The sequence below is a fragment of the Cornus florida genome, unplaced genomic scaffold (assembly GCF_030987335.1).
Source record: "Cornus florida cultivar Cherokee Brave unplaced genomic scaffold, ASM3098733v1 CherokeeBrave_3.0.0_Hap2_Chr06, whole genome shotgun sequence".
NCBI lineage: Eukaryota > Viridiplantae > Streptophyta > Magnoliopsida > Cornales > Cornaceae > Cornus > Cornus florida.
The window spans coordinates 86,194,178-86,220,990 of NW_026775576.1; the positions used below are offsets into that span (position 1 = coordinate 86,194,178).

The window sequence follows — 26,813 nt, forward strand, 5'->3', positions numbered from 1 at the left end:
GTTTCATCTCAGCCATTAGATGTTAAAGCATCTCAACCGTTGGTTTTCTAAACATAATACAACCCTAGAAGGATAGAACTAGAAGCCTACAGCGGCGTGTCCGTTCCAGTTCCAGTTCCAGAGCCCTCCGCAACTCCGTGTCTATCTGAAGGTGCAACAGTTACAAGATCTGTATAAATGAATTCGTATGATGATGATAGATGACAATATTAGATATGGAACATAGGTTTTTGTTTGCATTTGCAGGGCTTCATTACATTATTACATCAAAAATTATAACGCAAATGCAAGCACAGTAGACAACACATAATTATATTAATGAATGAAACATTACGTAATATTATATCATTAGTGACAATGATTCTGCTCTTGGTGACCCCTTAATAATTGCAAATGTCAAGTTGCAAAGTGGGGGCAACGTAGAAGAAAAACGCAAAAGCAAGGGGAAATAGTCTTCAGGACCTTTTCCATTTTTTTCCGGTAGAAGATAAAAGTGAGGGCATCGTAGAAGAAAAAGGCAAAAGCAAGGGAAAACAAAAGGAGTCCGAGTCTTCCGGGGAAAATCGAAAACGCTGATGCTGCTGTTGGTAGTTAAATTAGTGTAAAATCAACATTGGGATTAACAGTAATAAAGCAAATGCCCATAATCTTGGTAGTTGAGTCTTGCTTTTATGCAAAATATAAACAGAAAGGCATTATAATTCTCAAGCCATGCGATTTTATTGCTAAGTCGCAACATCAAGAATACACGTAGCATCCATTGAAATACAGATGTTTATTTCAAAGAACGGTTACAAAGCAGACATCAACAATGATTACTGATTACACTGTAGACCCGAACCCACTTCGTCTCCATTCCTACTTGAGGCCCTTCACACAGTAATATAGGAATGGAGAACTCAGTACACCATTCACCACATATACTCTATAATAATAAATAAACCAGAAACGCAAAAGTGATAACTGCAACCATAAATGTGATCACAGCCACCCAAGAAAAGCATGCCAGTTGAATTTCTTTTTTGAGTTTATTGGCATGAAAATACCCATATAAATAAATAAATAAATAATGCTTGACTTGATAGTGGATCCGCACTACATTTAAGACCTATCCATGCACTGTAACATAAAGGGGCAAGTTCAAAGAAACCACATTGCCCCCCACATATGCACGCATATGCTCATGCACAAGCAAGCAAACAATTGTCTCTATGCGTGCGTGCGTGTGTGAGAGAGAGAGAGAGCAACTATCGTTACTTTGGACTATCCGAACACATACTTCGTGAAATGGTTCATGCATGTTTGTTGCCAGGGGCAACAAGATCACGTTGGCAAGGATGAAAATATCCCTTTTCGAGGGTCCCTTTACCATTCTGTACAAATGGGCAACTCATCCTTACCATGGCAAGTCTTTGGAAACAACTCTGATGAGAAGAAAAAGGAAGGCGTTAATTGACCCCTAAACTAACCAGATCTTACACATCCATCATATAGCTTTATCAATTGATGCTTTTCAAAAATTGCAAATTCTAACAAAAAAACGTTGCTCATTATGCTAATGTAAATCCACATTAAGACCTATACAGTGAGCTACAATCTCTGAAAAATTCAGTGGATGTTATCCGGAATACCACCAGATATCATAGATTCCTCTACAGGTCTGGGGCCACCACAGGATCTTGAGACCGAATCAAAAAGTTTTTCAATCTCTGGCGCACACCTTGTGAAGGAACGACCCCAGAAGTTATATTTTGGATTCTGCAAAAAATAAAAGCAAAACATTTTGTAGAAAAAAACCATAAGCCTGGGTAGAACAACAATTTTGAAATTTATAAGGCTTTGGGGTGAGTAAGGTGTTTCAAGTTACCTTTATGAGTTCAATGAAAGTGATTAGAAGTCCCCATGGATGAGGCCTATTAACAATCAGGCGTTCCAACAACACTCTAGTAATTTGCTCTTGGATAATTTCCTGTGCAACAACTTACGAAAACTGTGAGCATATTGCATGTGAAAAATGAAGCAAACAAAAGTGTGTGATTACTGCAGTTCAGTGTCAAGTTTCCAGGAATATTAATGCTAAACAGGCTGTTTTATGCAATTAAAGTTCTCTATGATAAAGAACCTTCAACTATATAATTATGCCCATTCTCACTTTTAAAAACAACCCCAGATGGATCTAAACAGCACTCCCTGTCTACTTACAGCATTAAAAAATAATATTCATTTACGCATGAGAGAGAGAGAGAGAGAGAGAGAGAGAGAGAGCTCACCTGGTTAGCTTCAACAAACAAGTAGAGAAGAACAAAGGAAAAGAAATGTGTGTGGTTGTTAGGGTAACGGAGCTGATTAGCAATTGCATTGAGGAAAAGGTAGCGCCCTTCAGTATCAAGGTCGGCAATCAGTGTCTGGAAGATATCCATAGCAGCACCCATCAAGTATTCCAAGGAAGTATTGTGTGCCATTTGTTGTGCAAGAGGAGACGGAGTTTTGGTCTGTTGTTGAATAGTCTGCAATACAATCCCAAAAAGAGTGAATTTTTTTAGTAAGAGATTACTGGTTTTGTTAGGTAAAAAAAAGGGATTAATTTGCAATCAATTGGAAGGTTTTCCTCTCTTTCTCTCTCTCCCCCCTCTTCTATATGCTTGTGCCATTTTTAGTTGTTACAGCTAAACTGATGCATGATATAAACTATACTCAGGAAGTTTAATTTTTCTCAACTCTGGACAACTAAATATTTGTTTATATTATAAATCGAACTCCATAACCAAAGAGAAGTGATAGGAAGGCATCAATACCATGTTTAGATCTACTTTTCTGCAGACTAGTGTAACCTCATTGATATGTTCTAAGACTATTAACTGCCAAAATCAAACCATTCACAATATGAGTCGCATGATTCGATACAGTATCACCCATTGAATTTGAATAGGTGGAATGAATCGAAAGTGTCTAAGAATCGATGGAATGCATGAAACACATTTCAATTTCATTACCAGGTCAACAACAATCTGATGATCCCGACTGCTGAAATACCATTTTTTATTTGTTTTTGTTTTATATTTTCTAAAACGGATATTATTGAAGGCCTTTTAACCTTTTAGAAGAAAATTCCAACTGATATACATTCAGCAGTTTCATGCTATTTCTTGCATCTCTTACTTTTTATACATAAAGCTCCATGACAACGAATAATAAATAAATAAAAACAAATAGCGAGTTTTTGTTTGATGGACTAAAGTGCTCAATAACCAAACTTGTATGCTTTTTCACGTTACGCTTAGTAAATTAAGTTCTCATAATATTTGGTGTAACGAACAGGCCTACTATTAAAAAAGTAAACTTTGATTGAAGCCCAGATCATCTAATCTCTTGCCTCCCTCCCTCTCAAGTTCATTAGCCAGCACTCATTTGCCGCATTAGGTATACCACTTCATATTCCCTAGTTCCCTAGAATTTGGTAATTGAAGCTAACGGACTATTTTCAATATGTTTTTGTTAACTACAAATATGGTATCTGACACATTCCAGCAATATTGGTGGAATGTTGATTCATGATAGTGAACATGATACTTCAGCAAAGGGAGTGATGTACAATCTACAAGGTAAAAGAACAGTATTACCTGTGTTCCTACATAAAGAACAAGTGAGTTTATCAAGGGTATGTTGTACCGGGTCCCAGCCTGTGCTGCCTCATTTTGTGTTAGCAGCAATTTTTGCTTCATTTCTGACAAGAACACTTTCTGATGCCTTGTCTGCAGAAACATCACGTTCCATATCAAACAACAACAAAAAGAAAGGTTAAACAAACCACCGAAGGGAAACACCAGCAAAATAGAAATAAAAAACACAGAATGCAGAGGAAGAAGCTTAAACAGCACAAGGTGAAACTCCAGAGCACCTTGATATACTCATCTACATCGGACTTCAACTGTTTGGCTTTCAATGCAGCATCAACCTCTGAGAAAATACGCGGTGATTGGTTGATTTCTGCCAGCAAATCAATCTACAAGGGGAATTGAACAATGAAGTACGGATTAATCCTCGTCCTAATGTTGATGACTGGGGAAAAACAAGTATGACAAGCCAGACACCTTTAAGTTAGGAGTAGAAGGATCAGGAAGCCTCATATTGCGTGGAAATGCACTCAGGATGATGTTTCGCATCTGAATGCAGCTGGAGGGTATAACATCACAGAAGCTGAAATGATAATCGCAAAGGAACTCGGGAAAATCGTGAAGCAGCACAAGCAGCACCCTCAGAGTGCCTTTATAGAGGAAATATATCTATACAAAATAAATAAATAAATAAAACATCAGAAAATAACAAATTCCTGCATCAAAATATTGTAAAAATTATCATAAAATATGAAGCAGCAAACCGGTTCTCGCAGTTCAGCATTCCTCAGATAAGGCTCCATGAATTTGAACAGGTCGACCAGCAAGCGTTGAACATGAGGCCAGCCTTTCGGAGGGTTAACAGTGAGCAATTTAGGCATAAAGCTCCTGTGACTCACCAGTTCAAGCCACACAAAGCTGCAAATCATTTGAACAATTTATCACCAACCAAAGGAAAAAAAAACCTATATAATTATTTGTTGGAAAATAAAAAGAAAATCTCTGTTTATAAAAAAATCCCAGACATCCTCAATAGTGAAAGTCAAAAATAGATGTTACTTGTGACAATTTTTTTTCCCAGCATCACCATAAGTTCTTCAGGATCCATACCACCCATGAAAGAATCATGGAATTGGAGGATTTAATAAATATCAAAAGGAACAAGAGACATGCTGGGATATCAATACTACAGGATTCGGCACAATATTGAAATTTCCACATAACTCCAACATATTAATCCAACAGGACACTTCAAGCATTTTCAACTTAATTTATAGAGAGATGGTTCAAAAGGGTATTGAGACAATATTCACCTTAATAAGATTTTCAAACCAACAAAAAAGTTTCCTTCCGATAAGATTTTCTTCATAATTATAGTAACACACAAACTGATGAAAATCATGAAACTATGACACATTTTATAAGTGCATTAAATACAGTATCAAGCTGTTCAGGATTCCAGGAAGCCCATAAATAGGAATCCAGTTCTAACTCTAGTGAAGGTAGCAGATGCTAATTCATCATTCCAATAGTAAGCAGAGGCTTAAAAAATTTCTGAAACCAAATGTACTTCAGCTAGGATTTCAAGTGAATGCAATTTATTTCTCCTGGTCAGGCCAACAGTGCTCAAAAGGCATGTCCAGACAGCTCAATTATGTGGATATCTGATTGGACCCAACAAGTTCAAATACTTGCAGGACTCTTATCCAGGTGATGTCGTTAAAAGTTGTTAATTATCTAATAGCAAGGTCTGCATTTAATCCTTCATATGGGGAATCGTGATTTTCTAGAAAATCCCACCCAAATAATTAAATCAGTGATTTTTTCAAAACTAAGGAACTTCTTGAAGCTCATTTTTTCCAAGTGTGGCACTCCTTAAATATCCATAGCATGCACATAAGATTTCACGTATATACAGACAAAATCCAATCCGGGAATATAACATTGATCTGCCACATATAATGTACTATGAAGACTTGAAAGGGAAAACAACATAAAATAAAGTATGAAAACACAGGTGCCCACACAAGCACACATAGGACAGCTCGCATGCTGACCTGAATGCAGGAACTTTAAGAGGCTGCAATAAATGGAAAACATTGGCAAAAGCAACCAAAACCTGAAAACAACCTCAGTTTAGTTCATGCAGAGAATCAATGAAGATTGATGAAATAAATAAATAGAGAGAGAGAGAGATGCCGATGCCTGATACCTGAAAGTTAGCACCCTCTAAGATGGGATCTGGGTCAAGAAGGTCATAAAGCCAATTGACAAACAACCTGAAATATGGCCTTGGATTAAAAGATGCCCTCTTTTCTTCAGCATCTCTTTGAATGACTCTGACAACTACTGATAATATCTGCCAAATTAAAAAAAAGAGACACCATTTAACCAATGTTTCAAGACAAGCATGAAAGAACCAAGACCAAAATAGCTACCAATACCTTGGGCAAAAGTTGGAGTTTAGTCGGCCCATGCTCCGCCACACAGTACTGACAACCAAAAGAACCGCAAAGTTACAAGATAATAGGAAAATAAATGTACAGAGATAATAAATTCATGACAATTATTTACCAAAAAAATAATACAGAATAATTGCAATCATAATCATGATATCTATAATAAAAACAGAAAAATTTTATTACCTTCAGAATCAAAACAACAAGCTTTGCATACACATCAATAGCAAGAAATGACAGGTTCTGAGATGTTTGATGTGACTGCAATGACAATGACCTAACACCTATACCTTCAGTAGAGACACAATGTGTAACTGAAAGTTCCTGAAACCAATGGCAATGATAATAGTGGTGATGATGACGATGCTGCTAATGATGATGGACAAACATAAATTTTCAACTCCCCAAGAGAACAGCTTCCAACAAGGAAGAGATATTACCGTGAGAAGGCGGAAAAAACGATCTGACATATCATCCCCATTAAGATACCCGCTTTGCTGCAACTGTGAAATAAAGTGAGTACAAGATACATCATTTGTACCAGGAAGTTCGGATATCTGGTACCATTCCGCAAATAGGACAGAAACCTACAACATGGTCAAAGAACTACATAAGCATTAAACGGAAGTAAGTAATATTGAAATAGAATATATACCAGTATCTCCAAATATTTGTTGGATATTCCATCCTATACTTGAGGTGAAAGCTGCAAGATGGAACACCCCAATCTCCTCCTCTCCTTTCAAATCTATTGGGGAATAAAACTTGAAGAAAAAACAAATATATTTTGATCCCAAATCCCATAAAATAGTTATGTAAAAAATGTGGATGTCCCAAGTGTTATAACTAAATTTTCTCATTTTTTAGAGCTCGGATGATCAGGTAAAAAATGCATACCCCTAAGACAGGAAGCAGATAGATGGAGAAATAGATGACAGTCAATCCTATAAGGAGAAACATTATCAGAAACAACGAGTGTAAGCTTCCGCATTAATTAAAGATCCCCAAAACTAACTTCCAACTACATGCACATGCAGGTGGCAATTTTGTTTCAGTTTTACTTTTATTCTCTGTTTCTTATTTCTATTTTGAAGCCAGAAATCATAACAAGTATTCAACAAAATAGTATTCACGAAAACCTGATCACGGAAACTGGTAGGATCTGCTCCCCCCGACTCGGCATTGAGATAGTCGTCCCTGCTTGCAATAGCATGGTCAGAACCCTGATTCACCAGAAAAATAATTCAAGTTTTAAATTTCAAGAATAACAAAGGTAAAATAACTAAAATTTTATATTGCTGAAAAAATCTATTCAAAGCAGCTGCAAGGAAGCAAATATTGCAACTATCTCAAGCAACCTTCTTTTCCCTGGATTGCTTGACCGTATCATCCTTGCCAGCAGCAAATCCAGCAAGAACTGCAGCATTAGCAGCAGGATTTCTTGCAATCTCAATCAACTGCTGTAAAGACTCAGGAGACCCAGGTCTACTTGCAAGCTGAAATTTGGGAAAAAGCATCAATTATGTAACACCAAACATCAGAACAAAACCCATAGATAAACTACGTAATGAACGATTCCATACCTTTGCCAAGGCGTCAACCAAATTGGGAAGTTCTGACACACTTACTCTTAATTCCTGAACCAATAAAGTCTGGAGAAGAGAGATTGCAAACTCGGTAGCAGCTTCTGCACATTATAAGAAACTAGTCAGCCATGTTATATGCTTCAGAGATGAGCAAGAAACCAATGATGCTCGTAGTACATACTATTCCTCCCAGCATCAATAAGCTTTGCCATGTGCATGTTGTATTCCGTAAGGTTCAGCAAGTCCTTGCGAATAAGGCCAAGAATTATATCTGTGTTAAACTTCCTCTCCTCATCTGAATAAATCACCTGAGTTAGGAAATTGCAAACGTTAACTATTGAATGAACGAGCTCATCACAGCAAGATGACAATAAAATGGAAATCTAAAATATTTTAAATGCGAACAAATCCAATCTACCTGCCTTCCACCAATAAGCATGACAAATATCCGCAGGGGAGGGGGGTGGAGAGAAAGGTGTTTAGGACTGCAGATGAACCTAGGCTTGTCTCATTAACTCACTCATGCAAGCTTGTTCAATTAGTAAAAAAATCCTAAGCTCGTTTCATAAAAAAGCCAGATCCGCAGACTTAAACTCAGCTAACCAGGTTCGTGAATGAGCTTAACTTGTAAGGTAATTTAAATTTATACTATAATCTTCAACAGAGTTATGTATATCAACCCTAGAGGTGGCAATAATTGCGTTGGCACGGATTGACCCGCTAACTAATCGTGTCGTGTTTGTGTTTGACCCCACCAACCCGATTTTGACACGATTAACCCGATTAAATATTCTTGTCATGCCGTGTTGACACGGATAAGACCCATTTAGACCCGTTTACACATTAACACATTTAGACCCATTTAACAATTATATGTTAAATTAGAATGCAGTAGTATAAAAAAGATTTATATTAAAACACGTATCGGTAGTTTTGTAAATTCATTAAAAACAAAGGTGCCCTAAACCTAAGAAAAGTTCCTTTCATTCTTGTGAGCCTCAGACAATACAGAACCAAGAGAAGTTCCAAGAGGCGAGCCAAGCAAACTAGTCTCTCAGTTGATCGTCTTCTACAACTTCAAGCTAGCAAACTCACTTACTTGATCAAAGATTGTGATAGAACGTGCAGATCTCTACCTCTACATCACTCTCTCCTTTGTATTTATTTATTGTAACAAAATCTTGTAATTCCATTAAAGCCTTGTAACCAAAGTCCAGCGATTGGAGGTTGCCAGACCTCCATAGCCAAGAGCTGCAAGCTCTCTGTTTGTGAAATCAGCAATCTGATTCTCTCTCTCTCTCTCTCTCTCTCTCTCTCTCATTGATTTCAGATGGGGGTAATTCTTCTTTACTTGAATCTAACACTCTCAAGTCCCTTTTGACTCCTTATACTGGAATCTTGTCTTGTTGTTTATTTATATATGTGGGTATAATTTGTAGACTTTATCAAGCTGTTATTACGTTGTTTTTTGGTTCTTCTGGTTTATTTTGTTATGAGATTGTATGTGTGAAGGACTTGTAATTTCTGTTTTTGTAGATTGCTGGGAACATTTAACTACTTATTGTCGATTTTATTATGTTTATTTTTTTGTATTGTTTCATCTGTAATTTTATTTTTCCAGCCATCACCATTGGAGGATTGTTCCTCTTTCTGGCATTCATATTTTAATTCATAATCTTTAGAAAAATTAAAAGCAGGTCATAAATGGGTGACAGGTCAAAAATGGGTGACCCAAATAAGGAATCTCATGTCATCGTGTCGTTTCGTGTAGTATTAAATTTTGACCCATTTATTAAATGTGTTATTCATGTCATGTCAAGTTACACAGTTCATAATAGTGTCGTGTACGGGACCTTTGGGTCAAGGGTTTTTGACACGAATAATAATCGTGTCGTGTTCGTGTCGACCCATTTAATAGAGTACTCATGTCTCGACACGACACATCGACACAAATTGCCACCCCTAATCAACCCATATCTTATTAGGATTTCAATGAAACCACCTTCTTGAATGATATGAAAGACACATATCTCGTAAGTCTTACCATATGGTTGATAACTTGTAAAGCATTGATTGTGTGCAAGAAATCCGACAGCTAAAGTTAAACAGAACAAAAGGCACATGGAAACATAGAAGCTAGCTGGTGCCCTGCCATTTCTCACTCGTCTCTCCATCTTATCTCTCTGAATGTATCTCTCCTCTCTCATTTACAGATTCAACATCTATATTATTTCTCATCACTGACTCACTTTTTCTTGCAGTTACCATGGATAACAAGACCCACAAGCACCAATTTGGCAGCAACTCCACATCAACAGCCGCTGCCATGGCCATATCACAGGCAGCAACATGGGTTGAGAGATCAGATGTCAGCGAAGATCGAGGATGGTCAGTGATGATTTCTTTCGTGTGTGTTCTTGTCAATATGAATACAACTGTGTAAATATATGGATCTATTCATGTGTGCGTGTGTGTGTGTGTGTATATATCAGTGTATAACTATATATACACACAAACAAGCTTTAAAGAGCCCGAGCTTCCTGACATAAGCCGAGCTTGGAGAAGACTGAATTCAGCATGCCGAGCTCAAATGATCTACAATAAGCTCAATATCTGATACCAGGTAAGGAAGAATGCCAAACCAAAAATGTTTTCACTTTTTATTACAAAGGATTTGATCGTTTTTTAAGTAGAACACAGAATTTTAGGACCTTTTGTCATTTCAAGACATATGAAAAATACATATATTCCGGAGAAGCAATGGCATAGCCCCGATTATTTAGCAATTAGGTAAATTTGAGGCCACTGGAAGGCTCAAGCTACTCTTTGCATATCAACAAAGAGTGAGAGCCAGAGCAGATACTAAGCCAATAAGAGACCAATTTCAATGTCTCTCTCTCACATACACACACACACACATCGTGATTTAAATTGTAGCTCCAATGTAATGGTTACAGGCCTAAGCACATGAGTCACAGGCCACGATCACGAGGGAGTCTACAATCACATCCTAAGCAGCTCCAACATCCACATCACATTCATGCCAGTGGCTGTGGCCTGAACCACAATGTCACAGCTTCTACAGTCCATTATTGCCCATGACAAGTTACAATCAGTTTTGACATTTTTTTTAAAATAAAAATAAATAAATAAGGAAAGGAAAAGAAAGCTCCCTTTTTGAGCACAATTTTACCATTATTTTGCCATTCTCAATTTCCAATTTTCTAAAAATAAATTTTCACATAAAGAAATAAAAAAATTCAAGACCATAGCTCAAATTTTGAATCAAAATTTACGACATCCAAAAGTCTTAGTTTCACTCAATTTTGGCCCAAATTTTCAGCTTGATAAAGGTTAGACTGTTCATTCTAATCAAAATATACTTTCACATTGAAAACCAAGAGTTATGAGCTCTATATTTGCATCTCATTTCATCCCAAAACTTGGACAGACATTCTTACTTATCCTGTGTTTTGGTGCATTCCGGTTCACATGAGGAGGAAGAGGTAGGATTAATGTTGGTTGAATAAGGATGTAGGGAGGTGGCCACAATGCCCCGCTCTCACCTGGATTGGTATCAGTGAAGTAGGAGCAGTGTTGTTAAAGGCGCGCCTAGGCGTGCACCTAGGCTCAAGGCGCAGGTCTAGCGCCTGTTGTCATCCCAGGCTCACTAATGTTTACTAGGCGCGCGCCTCGGTTACGCCTCTTCCTATCCTATTTGTCTAGGTGCGCCTAGGCGTGCCTCGCTGTTTTTTGTTTTTGTTTTTTTTTTTTTTAAATATGATTGTTCTATCTCTTAAGCCAAAAATGGTACTTTTGGCAACTTAATAAACAAATAAGAAAGCCTAAGCATATCAGACAAGGATCTTTTGTTCAAAAGAATAAACAAATAAGAAAGTCCAAGATTGAACATAGAAAGAGTGAGACTGTGAGAGCAATGACGAAGCCCTAGTGGCAGAGACGAATGACAAAGCCATGTCAGTTCTTTCTTCTTTTTCTTCTCTCTCTTCTCCTCTCTTCTCATCTTTGTTTACTTCTTTCTCTCCGTCTAGTTCTCTTCTCTCTGTCTTTTATTTTTTTTGCGCTCTATTTTTTTCCCCTGTTTCTTCTTTAACACTTTCTCTCTTTTCTCATCTACTTCTCTGTCTTCATCTACTTCTTTTGTCTCTCCCTCTTCTTTTTTTTTTTTTGGCTCTATTTTCTTTTCTTTTCTTGTTAACAATTTTAATAGATTTATTTCTTTTTGTACTCTGTTTTGCCTTTCAAGAAAACAAATTTGTGCTATGTTTTATGGTTCTTGAATGCTTATATAGTTGATGGATTTACTTTTTATATTTGATATTAATTTTTAGAATATTGATATGACTTTTGAGATATGAATACTATTATGGTAGTTTAAAATTTCAATTGTGCGCCTCACTTCACTCAGGCGCGCGCCTCGCCATGCGCCTCGCGCCTAGGCTTCAATGGACCTCTAGCGCCTTGGTGCGCCTTGAGCCTTTAATAACACTAAGTAGGAGGAACATTTCTCAGACGTTACTCAAGCTTGCCTTCCGAGATCAGCTTTGGACTAGGCGTTGCTTATGCTGGATTATGAGGCATTTCGGTGAGGGAAATGTTCATTTGTTTTGATAGCATTTGGTAGAAAGAGGTGGCTTTGTTGAATTGATTATAGATTGGTAGATTGGGGGCAGGTACTTGACAGAAAATTAAAGCTTCTGAACAGGGACTTGATCAGGTGGAATAGGAGTGTCAGGCAAGCTAGATTTATAGAACACCATAGCATTCCTGGACGTAAAGGTGCTCAATGGAAAACAGAGCAAATGGAAGATTTAGAAGGGAGGAAAAGAATTAAGCTGGTGCTTCTTCTCCTACTGAGGGCTTTGAGGCTCTGGGAACTATATGGCTGCAACTCGGGCGTGCCCAACCCGAAATAACCCGAGCCCAACCCGAAAATTTTGTGGGCTTGGGCAATGTTTTTCTAGTTTTAGTTTGGGCCTGGGCTATATATTTTGAGCCCGAATTCAATTCGGTTTGAGCTTGGGTTGATATGGATTAAGCGCAAAGCCCAACCCGAGAGCGGAAATATTATATATATTTATAACTAGACTTAAATCACAAATGCGGTAGTCAAGTTGGTAATGTGTTTGGGATTTATGTTTAAGGTTTCATGTTCAACTCATGGGAGCAGCATCAATTGTTCTATTTTTTACACACAAATTCTTCTGAGGCGGGCTCATGGTGCGGGCTTGGGCTCTGCTAGTTATGTATGGGATGGGCTTGGGCTGAAGATTTTCTATATGGGCTGAGCCCGAGATGAGTGACCAACCCGCCTAGCCCGCCTGAGTTGCAGCCCAACTGGGAAGGGGACACAACCACCAAATTCTTTCGCAGCACAGTTACATCAGACAAGGAATTATATCAACATTATAGTGATTGATGGGGAGGAGATAATCAACTATGGAGATATCCTGTGTTACCTAGACTCTCCGGTTCAGGCAAGGGTGTCCGTGTCGACACGACACGACGTTGACACGGACACGGGATACGGGTCGGACACTTTGTTTTTGAATCGGACACGGCTGATTAGCTGGCGATGAAGCTCTCTGGTAGTCTCCGATTTGAAAATAGGATGAAGCTCTCTAGTCTTCAATTTCAAAATAGGGTTAAGAAAGGTTGAAGGAGGAGTTGTGAAAAGAAGAGACATTTTTTTGTTTATCGTGCCTTGACTTTTTATTCTTATAAATATTTAGCTCATAGTTTGCTTGAACAAGCCACGTGAAACAACGTGAAAAGCTTTGGCCAGACCGCTGCTGCAAGTGGTCCCCATTACCTACTTTACCAAAAAGAAAAGGACAAAAAAAGAAAGACAACTGGTGCATTTGGTTCCTCAAATAAAAAGAAAAGATAGCTGGTGCATGGTGGTCAGCCTTTTTGGCTATTAATGAAGCCCAATACCAACTTTACCAAAAAAAAATACGTTGGGCTAGGCTTTTACCAAAATAGGCTGGATCATCATTATAAAAATAAAAACCTCATTATAATATTATATGTGAATTACATCACTGACCACACACAAATACGTTGGCTGGGCTTTTATTTGTGGTGGTTGGTTTTTAGTCAACAGTCAAATTTAGTTGTCCTGCCTTTGTGCCAATGCAATGTTCTCTCTCTGACGTTGGGCCTTGGCTTTCAGCCCAAGCTAAATCCAATTGTAATTACTTCATACTTCCATATTTATATGAAGTGTTCCATATGTATATGAAGTGTCCAAGTACCCGTGTCTAAGTTTTGGACACTTTTATTCCGTGTCCCCGTGTCCTATAATTTGATACATAGATGATCCGACCTCTAGACACGTACCCATGTCCGACACCCGTACCCGAGTCCGGGTAACATAGGAGATATCAAGTGGGGAATTGCACAACTTGTATGAGTTTGTATATGAAGCAAACATTGATGAGACCATGGTTGAATGGTGTGCAGTTTGGCTTTACCACATGAGATGACAAGGAATGGCCATGCTATGAACAGGAAATTGAAGCTCTGAAGAATTGCAATGGGTATAATGTGCCTGAACTGGATGGGTTCATTACCACCTTTCTTACATCACTGTTTTTTGGTGGTTTAGAAGAAGGAAGTGATGGCATTTGTGCATAATTACTTCGTGCATTGGTAGATGGAGAAGAGCTAAACAATTATTATATTCCCTTGGTCCCTAAAAAGGGGTGAAGTTGGCATTTGTGTCTAAACAATTATCTTGGTAGGGAGTTTCCAAGTCATAAGTTACAGAAAATGTATTACACTAGGTAGTCTAGGTGTATATAGTTGTAATGACAATCAATTTCAAAATATATCAATAAAACTCATCAGGGACAAAAGATCAAGTCCAAACAGCATACCCAGCTTGTGAGCTCCTTAACAACTAGCTTGCAAACATCGCGAATTGCAGCTAGGATTGCAAGATGAGCACTAACATGTAAACTGTTTGATGCGTTCTCATATAGACTCCTAAAAACCTGTTACAAAAATGTATAGTAAAATCAGGCAAGAGAAGAGACTACATAATATATTCAAAAATGAACAACAAAACCTTCTGGGCCACAGCCAGTGCTGCCTCATCCCGGCTTATGCATTTTAGGACGATTTCAGGAATTTGAGCAATGACTCCCTGTACATACAGATGTTCATCCAAGTCAAATACCAGTCTTCAAGTTTCACTTGCAACTAAATTTTTATAAAGCCTCTATATGAAAGTTTTTTTTTTTAATTTAAGAGAAAAAAAAAAAAAAAAACAAAAAAAAAAACAAAATCCAAAAAGATGTTAAGTTCTGTATGGAAGTCTTGGCTAGGCAGGCATCTATATTTCACAAATATAATTTAAATCTAAACTAATAGGTATGACAAAAGAAATAATACCTGAATTTCTGTCTCCCCGGTGTCTTTGGTTATCAACATCCCCAACTGACCAAGAGTACCAAATGATTATTTAAACTTTAATACAATAAATCATTTAAAGGAGGCAAAAGAAGGAAGAGAAAATGAAATCCAATAAGTAAGACTACAAAAAGAAGATTAATGCTATGTTTGGGAGCACCGATTTGGAATTGGAGAAAATTTAGTTCAAAGTTTTAACAAAATTTCCTCCAATTCCAAATTCAAGCTGCGTGCTCCCAAATGCAGCATAAATGCTTTAAAACGTTACACACAACTTCAAGTGCTGGTGTTAATCCATATCAAACTGCAAGACAGATTTTATGGAATAGTGTGGATACTTTGGGTCTGCAACTTCAGGACCTGGTGCGGGGGCCTTCTGATAGTGGCCTGATTATTAGTAGGTTTTGTGAGTGGTTTTGTCTTCCCTTTTGTTTTGGTTTCTTTGTGGTGTTTCCCTTTGATGGTTATTTTGGTTTGATGTTCTTGTTAGCAAGCTTCAGGAAATGGGCTTTTAGTAAGCCTTTGCTGGTTTTGTTTGAGAACGTTTTTGGTTCTCCTGCTGTTGTGTTTCTGTTTGTTTGTTAATAAAATTTGGCTTAGGGAAGGAAAAAAAAAAAAAAAAGAAGTTACGCATCAATGTCAAAACTGGGTACAAAAGTATATGCAAGGGTAGAAAAGGAAGCATGTCTTGAAACACAAATAAAGAATAAAGAACAAAGGGCAAGAAACAAGCACAATCCTAGATTTTTCTCATTATCTAAACAAATCGTTTCAATCTGTCTAAAAGGGAACATTAGCCATGTACTGCAATACTTTGATGCATATTATAGATACAAGAAGCAAGATAAATGAGCACTTTGTTTACCTCCAGTGCAATAATTTGGAACTTCTCCAAAGCATCTCCTGTGGTCAACAAGGGTTCGGAGATGTCACTTCCCAGGTGCTCTGTGGTAGAGCTAGCAGGCAATGGCAGGGTTGTAGCTCCCAATTCCTTACAGCAAATAATGTATGTATGTCAGTACAAACAAATCAGCGTAACCAGACACCACCAATTTCAGCACACAGGCATGTCAATGTATGTAAACTCAAATATACTAAAATAGAAAAATAAAACTGTATCTGACTATTACAGTATTAGAGGCCTCTACCGAACGCAGTTCAGGTATAGCTGCTGCTGAAGAAAATGAAACGACATTGTTAATATTGGAACCATGTGGAATAACACTATCAATTGCTCCCATGCGAGTTGATGAACCACTGTAACAAGAATCAGAAATCAATAAGAAATTGAAGGTCTAAAAAACTTAAACAAGAAAACTAAAACAAAATAGTACAAGGATAAAAAGAACCACCTTAAAAGCTGGTCAGAACTAGGGTCCATCTCCTCAGAAATAAAATCTACGGGCTGAGCAACTGCACCTGAGCCTGTAGCCCCAGGCCCAGATGAGTAGAGGCCTGGGTTAAGCTGTACTGTAGTTGAAACAAAAGCATGAGACACACCAGAACCAACAGAACCACTAGATGAAGCCGGCAGACCAGAAGGCACCGCATTTGTGTTCCCAGATTGATTTTGCCAGGGAAATCGAACAAAATCCTAAGCAACAAATACACAATTAGGCAAATGTTCAAAATCATCCTACAATCTTAATCAGAACCAAGAACTTCTTATGTATAAGGTCAGAAATGGTACCTCATAAACTCGTTGTTGAGAGTGGGACAGGTGACCAGGTCTGGGGCGGAGGGCTTCCGGTATTACACCCATATGACCTTGTGTATACATAATTGCATCATAATATGATGGACCAACACCCTCTCTATGCTTCCTTCTTAAAGAGAGTTGTTGAGCTATTTCATTATCAATCGTTTTTAACGCCTGGAATAGCATAAGAATGCACCATGCACATCAAAATAAAATCTCTGTACTAATTAAGTAAAAAATAATTTATCTTCACATGTGGGACCAATCTTGAAAATAAAAAATACCTTTTTTAGCACAACTATTTATATATAAGCAAGACATAAGCATAAGCACATAATTTTCTGGTTAATATCAGCATTCACTATCTATAACATGTAAAAATGTGCAGCACAATGTTTCTAAATTAATTGATTAGACTTTCGGATCATCTGCATTTGCCAGTCTTAATAACCAATGTTCTTTAAACAAAGTCTGAGCTAGAGATGCTATACAATCAATAATATATCAGGCTATCAGCGTCAAGCATTTTCTTTGTACAAAAATCATAATAACTCCTACAGGGTCAACCTATATATGACCATCAATGAAATCTCACATATCCGATTTAAATTTTTCATCAAGTACGTACAACCATTTTCTAGAACCTCCCCAAGTTACGTGCATCAAGAGCAGAAAAACATGGCAGAGTTGAGAACTTACAAAACAAAACAGCGAAATCCTCCAACTACATTATAAATTAATATGTTAAAATATTAAACTTCACATGTCAGAGAGAAAGGCGTGAAGTGCCTCTTGAACAACCCAAAAGAACAAAATAAAATGAGTCAAGAAAATGTAAAAAAGCATTTTTAAAAATTACACAGAGAGAGGGAGAGAGATTCAAACCATGCTATGAATAGCATGTCTAACATAACCAGGTCTTCCACACCTCAGTCTTCCTACATGAGATGATCTGAGGGTGTCATTTAGCATTCTTTGCCACAGTAGCATATCCCCCAAAAGATTAAAAAAATTCACTGATAACAAATGAAAATAATTACTCTTCCCCACAAACCCCTAATCATAACCCCTAAAACAGCAATAACACTACCCCGAGGAGGTTGGCCCAAGTGGGTAAGTCACTTGACCCCGGTGCCTCATGAAGCATCAGGTCTAAGGTTCGACTCCTCTTGGGTGCAAACAATTCCTTGGGGGTGGGTGTGTGAGTATCAACTAGGGGGAAGAAAAAAAAAACAGCCATCACACTTATCATGTACAAAAATAAACCATAAATGCATAATAACTCAGAACAAGAATGTGTGAAAAGGAGAAGTAAATGAAAACCATAATTAAACACCTCAGAGTAGCTGGATCAACTAGCAAGCTCAAATCCTGGTATGAAAAAGACAGGAAGTAACCAACTCCGCGTCAAACTCTTCAAACTCCTAAAGTATGCTTCTGTAATCCCATTGGTGAATGCCAAAAAGGAAATGGTACCAATTGGATTTTATAAATACAGTTTCATTTGAAAACCTTTAACAATAGAAGAGCAATATCTATCTATCTATCTATATATATTCGTGACTTTGATTTAATTGTAAGAATTGAAGATAATTTTTTTTTTTTTTTTTTTTATTAGTGTAAGAATTGAAGATAATATGCTTGTTTAGATAGAAAAAAATAATATTTTTTGATGGGAGAAAGGCAAAATATAAATATAAAAGTGCATTGGGGGTGGAAGGGGTGTCTTCTAGCATCATTTGAAGCAATGAACTCTTCCCGAATGTAATTAATTAAAACCAGAAATAGACTAAAAATGTATAAATCGAAACCACATTCAGATCCAGATAGCAGTTACAACTCATGAATAAAACTACACCACCAGATTGGACATGCAATCTAGATAACTCAACAAGATGGTAATTCATGCCATCAAACAAAAACATATTGAATTTTTCATCCCCATCTAGTCAACTAAGAGAAACAAAAGTTTTGATTTTAGGCTTTCTTTTACTGACAATTATAAAATATCAATTAAAGAAAGATATAACCAAAATACACGTCAAGTATTGGGGGGGGGGGGGGGGGGGGGGGGGGGGGAGATTGGAACTCGAGAAAACAAAAGCCAAACATCTCTAAGGTGATATTCATCTTTTGCTTAAAAACTCAAGAAAAATTTTGACATCTATCAGCAATCTCACCCCCATGCTCTATCCCGGGCCGCCCAAGGAGAAGGAATGCAAGGAAATAAGGAGCTCAAAATCATATGTTTCAAGCTACATCCCATCAATTCTACACTTAAACAACCTCCTATTCCTCTTCCTCCAAATCACCAAAACAAAGGCCTAGAGGAGTCATATTCCACGGAGCAGGCACTCATAACCCAGCACCTTCCAGACCAACATTAGTGTCCCTCAATTCCAGAAACACCACTGAACCCCAAAAAGAAAGAAGAGAGAAACTACATGCATCCACTTCCAAAGGTTAATGCAAAATTATGGTCAACAGCCTCTCTCTAACAAACGCAATACTTATAACGTCAGATGTGGTTTTCCATTGCAATTTTAGAAGATCTCACGTAATCTCTCTCCTAAACCCTCTTTTAATAAAGAAAGTTATATTGTTATAATAAATGTGGCTATACAAAGAGGACAGACTCATAGGATATTTTGAAGAGAGAGAATGAAAAGGATTCATAATATCAAAACAAAACATGTATATAATTGAAATTGGATGTTAAGATGGACACATGACAAGGAGGATAAAATCATAAATGAACACATTTAAGAAGCTAAAAGTAGCATCAACTAGGACAAAAAATAAAGAACAATGCTTACAGTACTTTTATGCATAAAGATCAATAAATGCACCACAGATGAAATGTATGGCCTCAACTGAAGATTTCTCTCTTTTTTATATTAACGAACCTAAATATGCGTAGAGGTAGTAAGACAATACTTTATAGTGTTTTGTCTACTTAAAGCAACACCCTAAACAAATTAATGTAAAAACAGAAATCCAAGCAAACAGCTTTTGAACTGAATAGAGATTATACTAAAAGATAATCAACATCAGATCCAAAGAAAAATAAGTTGATATTTCTAATCTAAAAATTTTATAGAAAAGAAGTCTCTTATTAGGAATATCATGCTATTAAATGCAATTAAATGAAAAAGTCAATGGGAAGAAATGAACCAACGAATCAAGGGGGAATGAAAAAGCTTTGATCCAAAGGAAACGCAATGTGTCATGAGAAATAAACAAAAATCTAATTATAGTTCAAACTTACGTACAATCAGACTTAAAATTTTCTTTAAAATGAGGGCAGGAAATAGATAAGGTAAATTAAATCATTTGTATTCATGAAACTTAACTAAACTCAACAAAGCCTTCACAATTCACCCCAACAACAGATTATCCACTAGATAAATCCTTTTCCCACAATTCAGTTCTATCTGTGGAATATCTTTCTTTTAATTTAAAGGTCAATCATTGTTATTTCTCATAGCAAAGTACACACTATTTGATCTTTCCTATTGTTTGCGACAAATTTTGTACGAACAATAGAGTTGTAAAGAAAATAGAAGAGATAAGAGGAAAAATAGTCTCCGGAAAGAAACAAAGGATGACAACATATAAACAGAAATCAAAAAGTGGCATGTTGGGCCCTCTTGGAAGTCTACAACAAAATTGCACACTATTTGCCAAGACGAGTTTCTTCATAGCCCAACCTATCTAACACATTTAGTTTTAGTCCCATCCTCCATTAATGCAATGCTAAGTTCTCACAAAAGCACTTATTCCTGCTCAATGTATTCTCTTCAATTGCCATTTGTCCATCGGATCATCAGTATTTGAATGCGCTTGTTTAATAAAACATCATCTGATATAAAGCATGTAACTTACCATCGTTCCATAACATTCACTTTATAGTTCGTTAGAAATAATATGACATCTACTCATCCTCCTACTCTAATAATGGGCAAATCCTCTTCATTCTAACCCCCATGTGGATGATCAATCCAAGATCATAGGAAAAGTTACACTGCGGTACTTTTCAAGACATAGACTGCCCAAACTATCCATCCTTTATCTTCCTAACTTGGTCTTGCATATCCTAACACTTCAGACTCCAAAACTTATCGCCTGAAGTTTTTTCATAAAATTTACTCTAGCAGTCTTGATAACCAAAGCTGTCATCTCTTTAACATTTTCAATGGGATTTCAAAAAAAAAAAAAAAAAAAAAGAAACCAAAATTTCATTAACAAGTAACACGAAAAAGATAGGGGCTTAATATCGAGCCTCAATGTAAGCTTACTCCCTGGTAATTCACATCATTAAGATATATAAAGAGTGTATATCATTTAGAGGTTTATACGATTCAATGATATTAGAAGTATAAAAACAGCAATAGTATTATACTAGTTTGTACATGTAAAGACAGAAGAAGAAATATTACATACGGACTGAAGCAATGAAACATACCTTGTCTGTTGCAGCATGCTCAATCACGGCACAACCTAGGTCAAGGTTATCATTCAGAACAATAGCAACAGCTTGTTCTTGAAGTTCACTGGTGATATTGAAGCCCTGCAATGAGTTCCTAAGTTGATTCGATATGGAGACGCGAAGCGGTTCCTGGCAGTAATAATAGAAAAGGAGGTGGTCCAAAGTAGAGGGGGAAGATGTATTAGCTAGTTTAAAGCAACTTATTTCAAGAGTTAAAAAGAAACACCTACAACTGAAAATTAATTAAAATAAATGACCAAAAGCTGTAGCCTAGTGGTACTTCCTCACCTTCCAAAGTAGAAGGTCGAGAATTCAAGTCCCCGTAGGGGCATGTGGGTGTGTGAGTGTGTTTCTTGCCAAGATAAAAAGAAAAATAATTAAACAAATGACAAAAATTAGGAAGGCAGATAAAAGAACCTTGCATGTCACATGGGCCAGACTTCCTGCCAGACTTGCTATCATCAAGTGTGCAGCACTATATATGCGGGACTCATCAGACTCCATGGCATAGTCCTATGATGTATGTCACATGAAATGATAAAATTTACAGATTTGTGGTGAAAAATATTGACCGCTATGAATAAATAAATATGGAATTACTAACCTTTAAAACAAGTTCTTTTGTTGTCTGAATTGCAATTGTAACACTGCGCTGAACAATAGGAGACATTACCTCTTTTACAGCCCTCTCCATGGCAAGGGGAACAATTCTGTTGTAACAATAGGGTCAAGATTGATTGTGTAAATATTGGTAGTTTAACTTAGACAAATAAAGAGAACAACAACAAAAATTGCAAACCTCTGAAAGAACTGCAAACCCAGCGCACTAAGTTTTTGGTTGAAAACTATATGACTTCCAATATCGTGGATTGGTGAGGAGAGCTGCCACCAGAAGTAGTTTTTTAGCGGAACATAGTAGATATCAAATTAATCCGACAAAGTAAGTATGAAGGCATCCACACCTGACCAACAGAATATGGTGACTGTGATGGAACAACTTGTGAAAGCCCTTGCCCAGAAGGAAGCCGTTCAGGTAGACTTAAAGTTGCCATCTTTTCATCGTCATCCATTAAAGAGCCGGACGCAAGTTGAAGATTACCAGCATACTGAAGCCACAAGTTGATTCAACACTCCAAAATAGAAAACATTGATTATAAACAAAGATGGAAAAACGGACCATTACAAACCTGAGACAATATGTTCATATGGCCACCAGGATGAGAAGAATTGACGATTTCAGGCTGTAATTCAACTTGATTCAATGTAGAAATGATTCCCGAGTTAAAATCAGTGACCATTTGCAGCTGGGATGCCCCAACATCTTTGTTAGAAAAATCTGGGTTTCCTTCTACTTCTCGAACTCGATCTTTGAGCAGAGAAGTTGGTTTTACTTCCTTCATATCCACACCAAGGTTCTTAAAAAGGACCTAAACGCACAAAATGAAGGCACATAGATGAGATACAGAAACCTACTTTTATTCTACCAAATCTAGAAAAAACTAAATTAAAAGTTTATGTACCTCAATGTCAAACTTAAGATTCATTTTCAGATTTGGTAATGCATAAATCTCAGCAAGTAAACCAAGAATTGCCATGGTCCAAGGATTAGGAGGCCGATAGGCAAGACTACTTTGGCATGGTTCCAAAATCTGTAGCAAGAATCGGATGTTTAGATATCATAAAAAATGCTGAGACCCAAGAGATCGAATTACTAAAAGAATTGTACCTTTGAGGTAAATGGAATCACTGCAATCATCAGTCCCTTTTCATATGCCTGACCCAACATACAAATCAAGAAACATGAGAAGAGCAATGTGATATTCCAACTCTCGCACTCCATTTGATTTTTTATAAAAGAAATTGCACAGGTAACCCTCAAACGTGGAGTGTAAGAGTGCTTTTTGGGATAATTGTGAACGGTAAGTATACGCTAAAATGACAATTGCTTCATTTTCTTTTTCCAAAAAAGCAAGTAGAACACTATAGTGGTTGGAGAACAAAGATCATCTCCTCTAAGAAAATCATTGAAACAAAAAATATAACCACCATTAACAGGTCAAAATCATAACTAAAAGGGCATCTTTTTTTTTTTATAAATAAAAGAATATTATAAAAAGACGCTTAAAAATTGAATAAGCAAAAAATAAAACAGTAAAACTAGAATAGAACAAGTTTACCTCCATTATCAATGATTTGGGATCTATTTCTCGGGCCCTGAGCACTTGATTTTTTCCTATTGTCAACTTCCCAAGCCAGCTACCCAGATTTTTCAGCAAGGAACGCTCTTCTGAACTTGATTTTATTAACTCTGATCTTAAGAGAACCTAAAACGATGATATCATTATAATCACTCTCTTTTTTTCTATTTTGACAAGTAAGATTGAATGTATAAAGAGATATCATTATAATCATTCTCACTCATGACAATTCCACTAGGGATGAAAAAGTTGTAACATAATAGTAATGATAATACTAATAATAATAAAATAAAATAAACCTTGCAATTCTCATAAGCAGCTTTGACAATCTCCTTATTCAATGTTTTCGAATTGGCTTTGTCCAAGAACTTCAAGTACAAGTCATGGAAGTTAGGCTCGATGCTTGCTCTGAACAGAAGTTAGTTTTGGAAACCAAAAAACAAAAAAGCAAATCATCAATTAGTTAAAATGAAAGTGAACAAGTTTAACATGAACTAAATTTACTAGAATTTGATCTATAAGTCAAATAAAATTTCTGATCAAGTATCCAACCTTTTCATCACCATGTATTGCGCAAACCAAGGATAATACTGTTCACTTATAATCTCAATGAATTCCTTTGCTTTGGCTTCAATGTTTGATGACGAAATATTATTTATCATAAATAGTATCTTGTCCTGAATATCTGATGCAGGAGCCTAAATCCACAACATAAACAGGAAACATTAGAGACATGACACAAATAAAAGGCATCTAGCACGGCAAATAAAAGGGGGAAAAAAACATGCCACAGTTATCAAAAAACAAGGTCACCTCATTCTAACATTCAAAACTTATTGAACAAAGGGAAAAAGAGTCTCTCCTCTAAGAGGGGAACATGGACACAGAAATATGATACAAATAAATGACAACAATCAAAAAAGAAGAAGAATCAATAATTCCCTATTTGTGAGGCAAAGACTGAGGACCACCTATGTATGTGGTAAACACTCCCTCTTCAGAGATATTTCTCGAGTGGCACCAGAACATTTATGTTCATATGAAAATATTATTCACTGACTTTAACAATTTGGTTAAAGGGGATGTGCTGGGAACAGTGTTAGGGATGCTTGAATTTTCTAGAAGTACTTAGAATTGGCAGTTGCATGAAAATAATAATAATAAATAAATAAAAATTTGATATTTCCCTAGATTCCGGTAGCTAAAGAGTTTTAAGGATTTTCTAGGGGGCACATTATACAGCCAGTACTTGGAGCAAGGTTCTCTTTCTATCTTCCATGTGGGATTCCATTAAGAAAAAGCTTAGGCCTTTAGGGGAATGCCTTCGAGTATCATCAGGGATTTGATGGCCGTAACTTGCTCCCATACTTGAACAGTTGTTCCCAGAGTTGCTGTAATCTTCAACCTGTGGGAAGATTTAAATTCAATTTTGATGGTACTTAGATAATTTTAAAGAAGCTACAAGAAGCAATATTCAGGGAGCATAGCATTACTTCTTTCCTTGAGACTAGCAGGCACCCGCTTTGCTACAAAAGCAAAACTTTTTGTCCTCCTGGATGGCCTCAGGGAGTGTCTGTAGGCCTTCATCATTGATTGATTTAGACTCTGAATCATAACAAATTAGTAGATAAATATAGAAAAGGAGAGAGATGACCCTTAGGTTGTGATGGGTGAGATCTCTGTCCTTGGGCTATAAGCAGTATTGGGCTCAATAAATCATAGAACTTGGATCCATTTACATCCCTAGAGTCAGATTAGATGGATTTCTAGATCCACGTTTTAAGGTGCTTCATGGCAAACAATGAAACAAACCATTTTGCCAACAGCTAGGGGGCACTTTTGCTCACTGCCAAGAGCTTCTGTTAGGTTCATTGAGTCAGAACTGACCATATTGATTGTGAGCTTCTGTGGTGTACTTTTTTGATAAGTAAGCTTCTGTGGTGTTCTTTAGAGAGTGTGGAGGTACTAAATAACGAGCTCCTGTGGTGTTCTTTTCGCAGTCAAGTCATAAGGCTTGGGATTGTAGGGTTTGAGTGGATCCTCTTGGTTGTAATATTTTTTTGCCTTCTTACGCTGGAAGAACCCTCATCCTTCCATACTTAACTCTCTATTTTCCTATACCATAGTAAGAATTAACAAGACTCATAGCAAAAAATTAAAATAGTAATATAAAATTACTAAAATTCCCCTGCACAAAAAACTGATGTTGGACATAATTCTAAAGCACAACTAATGACATGCAATTACCATGGACTTCTTTTTCTCTAGTTAATCCTACATCAAAAAAGAATAATTCAGGTAATTAAGTCAAAATATGTCTTCTCAGGCTTCTAGGTCCTATGTTTAAAATGAAGTTGCAAAGAAAAAGGGAGGGGAAAAAAGTCGTTAAAACAAGAAATCTAATGGAACCCCTTCAAACTAAGGTTACATTGTCACCAAATAGAAATTCCCAAATTTCAAAGATCTACAACTCCAGTATTGCAAGTGAATCAACCAAAATTTTCCTTTTTTCTTTTCCCCACCTGGGTATAATATTTTCCATTGATACATGCAGAGTGACACAATAATCATCTGTGCATCTCTTGTTTTCAGCTTTAATATGTTAAAGTTCAAATTTGCTTATGTGTGAATAAACTATTACCCTGAATTGACTATCATCTAGTTTCTCTTAATTAATATTAAACAAAAACATATTTATGAAGCCATTATGATGTCATTGTCCACCGGCTGACCTGCATTGACTCACCAAGCGGCAACCCAATCACTTCTCTGGATTAAATCATTTAGAATTTTAAACATTGCTTCTCAAATTACCATAAAAAGAAGTCCTTTTACTGCACAAACAAGTGTTTCTCCAACTAGATAGAGCATCCCCTCTAAGGAGCTTCAGGCTGACATATTTGACAGATCAAGTTTGAATAACGTAATGATGGAGTTATGCAGTAAACATAAGTAATACGAGTTTAGAAATAAACAATAAGATACCTCTATGGAAGTATCCCTTCTCTCTGCTGCGGCAACAAGTGTTTCAATGTTCAAAGCAGAACCAAACCCTGTAGTATATGAATGTTGTCTAGGCACACCTACAGAGATAGCATGTTTAGAAAAAATCAGGCACTGAAAAGAGAAGAGGTTAATATTCCAGAATGACAGGCACTGAAAAAGTAAACTAACTTACTAGTTGATGTAGCTGCCCTGGAAGAATGGAGAAAACCAGCAGAAGAAGATATGGTTGCTGGAACACCGGTTGAACTCTGTGATGATACTGGTTGTGGGGACAGAGAGACACTCGACTACAGCAGATGGAAGGCAAAGAAGTTTTAGGATGAAT

General features: G+C 36.8%; 1 protein-coding gene across 2 annotated transcripts in view; it reads right to left on the bottom strand.

Moving 5' to 3' along the window:
• Nucleotides 1-993: 993 nt before the first annotated feature.
• LOC132312554 (uncharacterized) overlaps nt 994-26,813 on the bottom strand; it is a 39,571-nt gene continuing 13,751 nt past the window's right edge. Inside the window, exons 16-51 of one of the 2 annotated variants that reach the window (XM_059810957.1) lie at nt 26,661-26,775; nt 26,468-26,565; nt 24,035-24,180; nt 23,782-23,890; nt 23,462-23,608; nt 23,011-23,058; nt 22,805-22,933; nt 22,472-22,711; nt 22,247-22,390; nt 22,084-22,166; nt 21,889-21,994; nt 21,702-21,797; nt 21,261-21,413; nt 16,787-16,969; nt 16,449-16,690; nt 16,245-16,353; nt 15,962-16,087; nt 15,079-15,123; nt 14,753-14,830; nt 14,562-14,678; nt 7,841-7,967; nt 7,657-7,760; nt 7,432-7,569; nt 7,213-7,296; nt 6,514-6,660; nt 6,260-6,397; nt 6,059-6,106; nt 5,827-5,973; nt 5,672-5,733; nt 4,379-4,532; nt 4,092-4,283; nt 3,899-4,003; nt 3,621-3,752; nt 2,271-2,507; nt 1,868-1,969; nt 994-1,758 (exon numbers count right to left, since the gene is read on the bottom strand). In XM_059810957.1, coding sequence (XP_059666940.1) covers nt 1,609-1,758; nt 1,868-1,969; nt 2,271-2,507; nt 3,621-3,752; nt 3,899-4,003; nt 4,092-4,283; nt 4,379-4,532; nt 5,672-5,733; nt 5,827-5,973; nt 6,059-6,106; nt 6,260-6,397; nt 6,514-6,660; nt 7,213-7,296; nt 7,432-7,569; nt 7,657-7,760; nt 7,841-7,967; nt 14,562-14,678; nt 14,753-14,830; nt 15,079-15,123; nt 15,962-16,087; nt 16,245-16,353; nt 16,449-16,690; nt 16,787-16,969; nt 21,261-21,413; nt 21,702-21,797; nt 21,889-21,994; nt 22,084-22,166; nt 22,247-22,390; nt 22,472-22,711; nt 22,805-22,933; nt 23,011-23,058; nt 23,462-23,608; nt 23,782-23,890; nt 24,035-24,180; nt 26,468-26,565; nt 26,661-26,775 — 4,581 coding nt within the window. In that variant the 3' untranslated portion in view covers nt 994-1,608. Of the gene's footprint in view, nt 1,759-1,867; nt 1,970-2,270; nt 2,508-3,620; nt 3,753-3,898; nt 4,004-4,091; nt 4,284-4,378; nt 4,533-5,671; nt 5,734-5,826; nt 5,974-6,058; nt 6,107-6,259; nt 6,398-6,513; nt 6,661-7,212; nt 7,297-7,431; nt 7,570-7,656; nt 7,761-7,840; nt 7,968-14,561; nt 14,679-14,752; nt 14,831-15,078; nt 15,124-15,961; nt 16,088-16,226; nt 16,354-16,448; nt 16,691-16,786; nt 16,970-21,260; nt 21,414-21,701; nt 21,798-21,888; nt 21,995-22,083; nt 22,167-22,246; nt 22,391-22,471; nt 22,712-22,804; nt 22,934-23,010; nt 23,059-23,461; nt 23,609-23,781; nt 23,891-24,034; nt 24,181-26,467; nt 26,566-26,660; nt 26,776-26,813 lie in introns of both variants that reach the window. The other variant, XM_059810956.1, reaches the window with a different exon arrangement.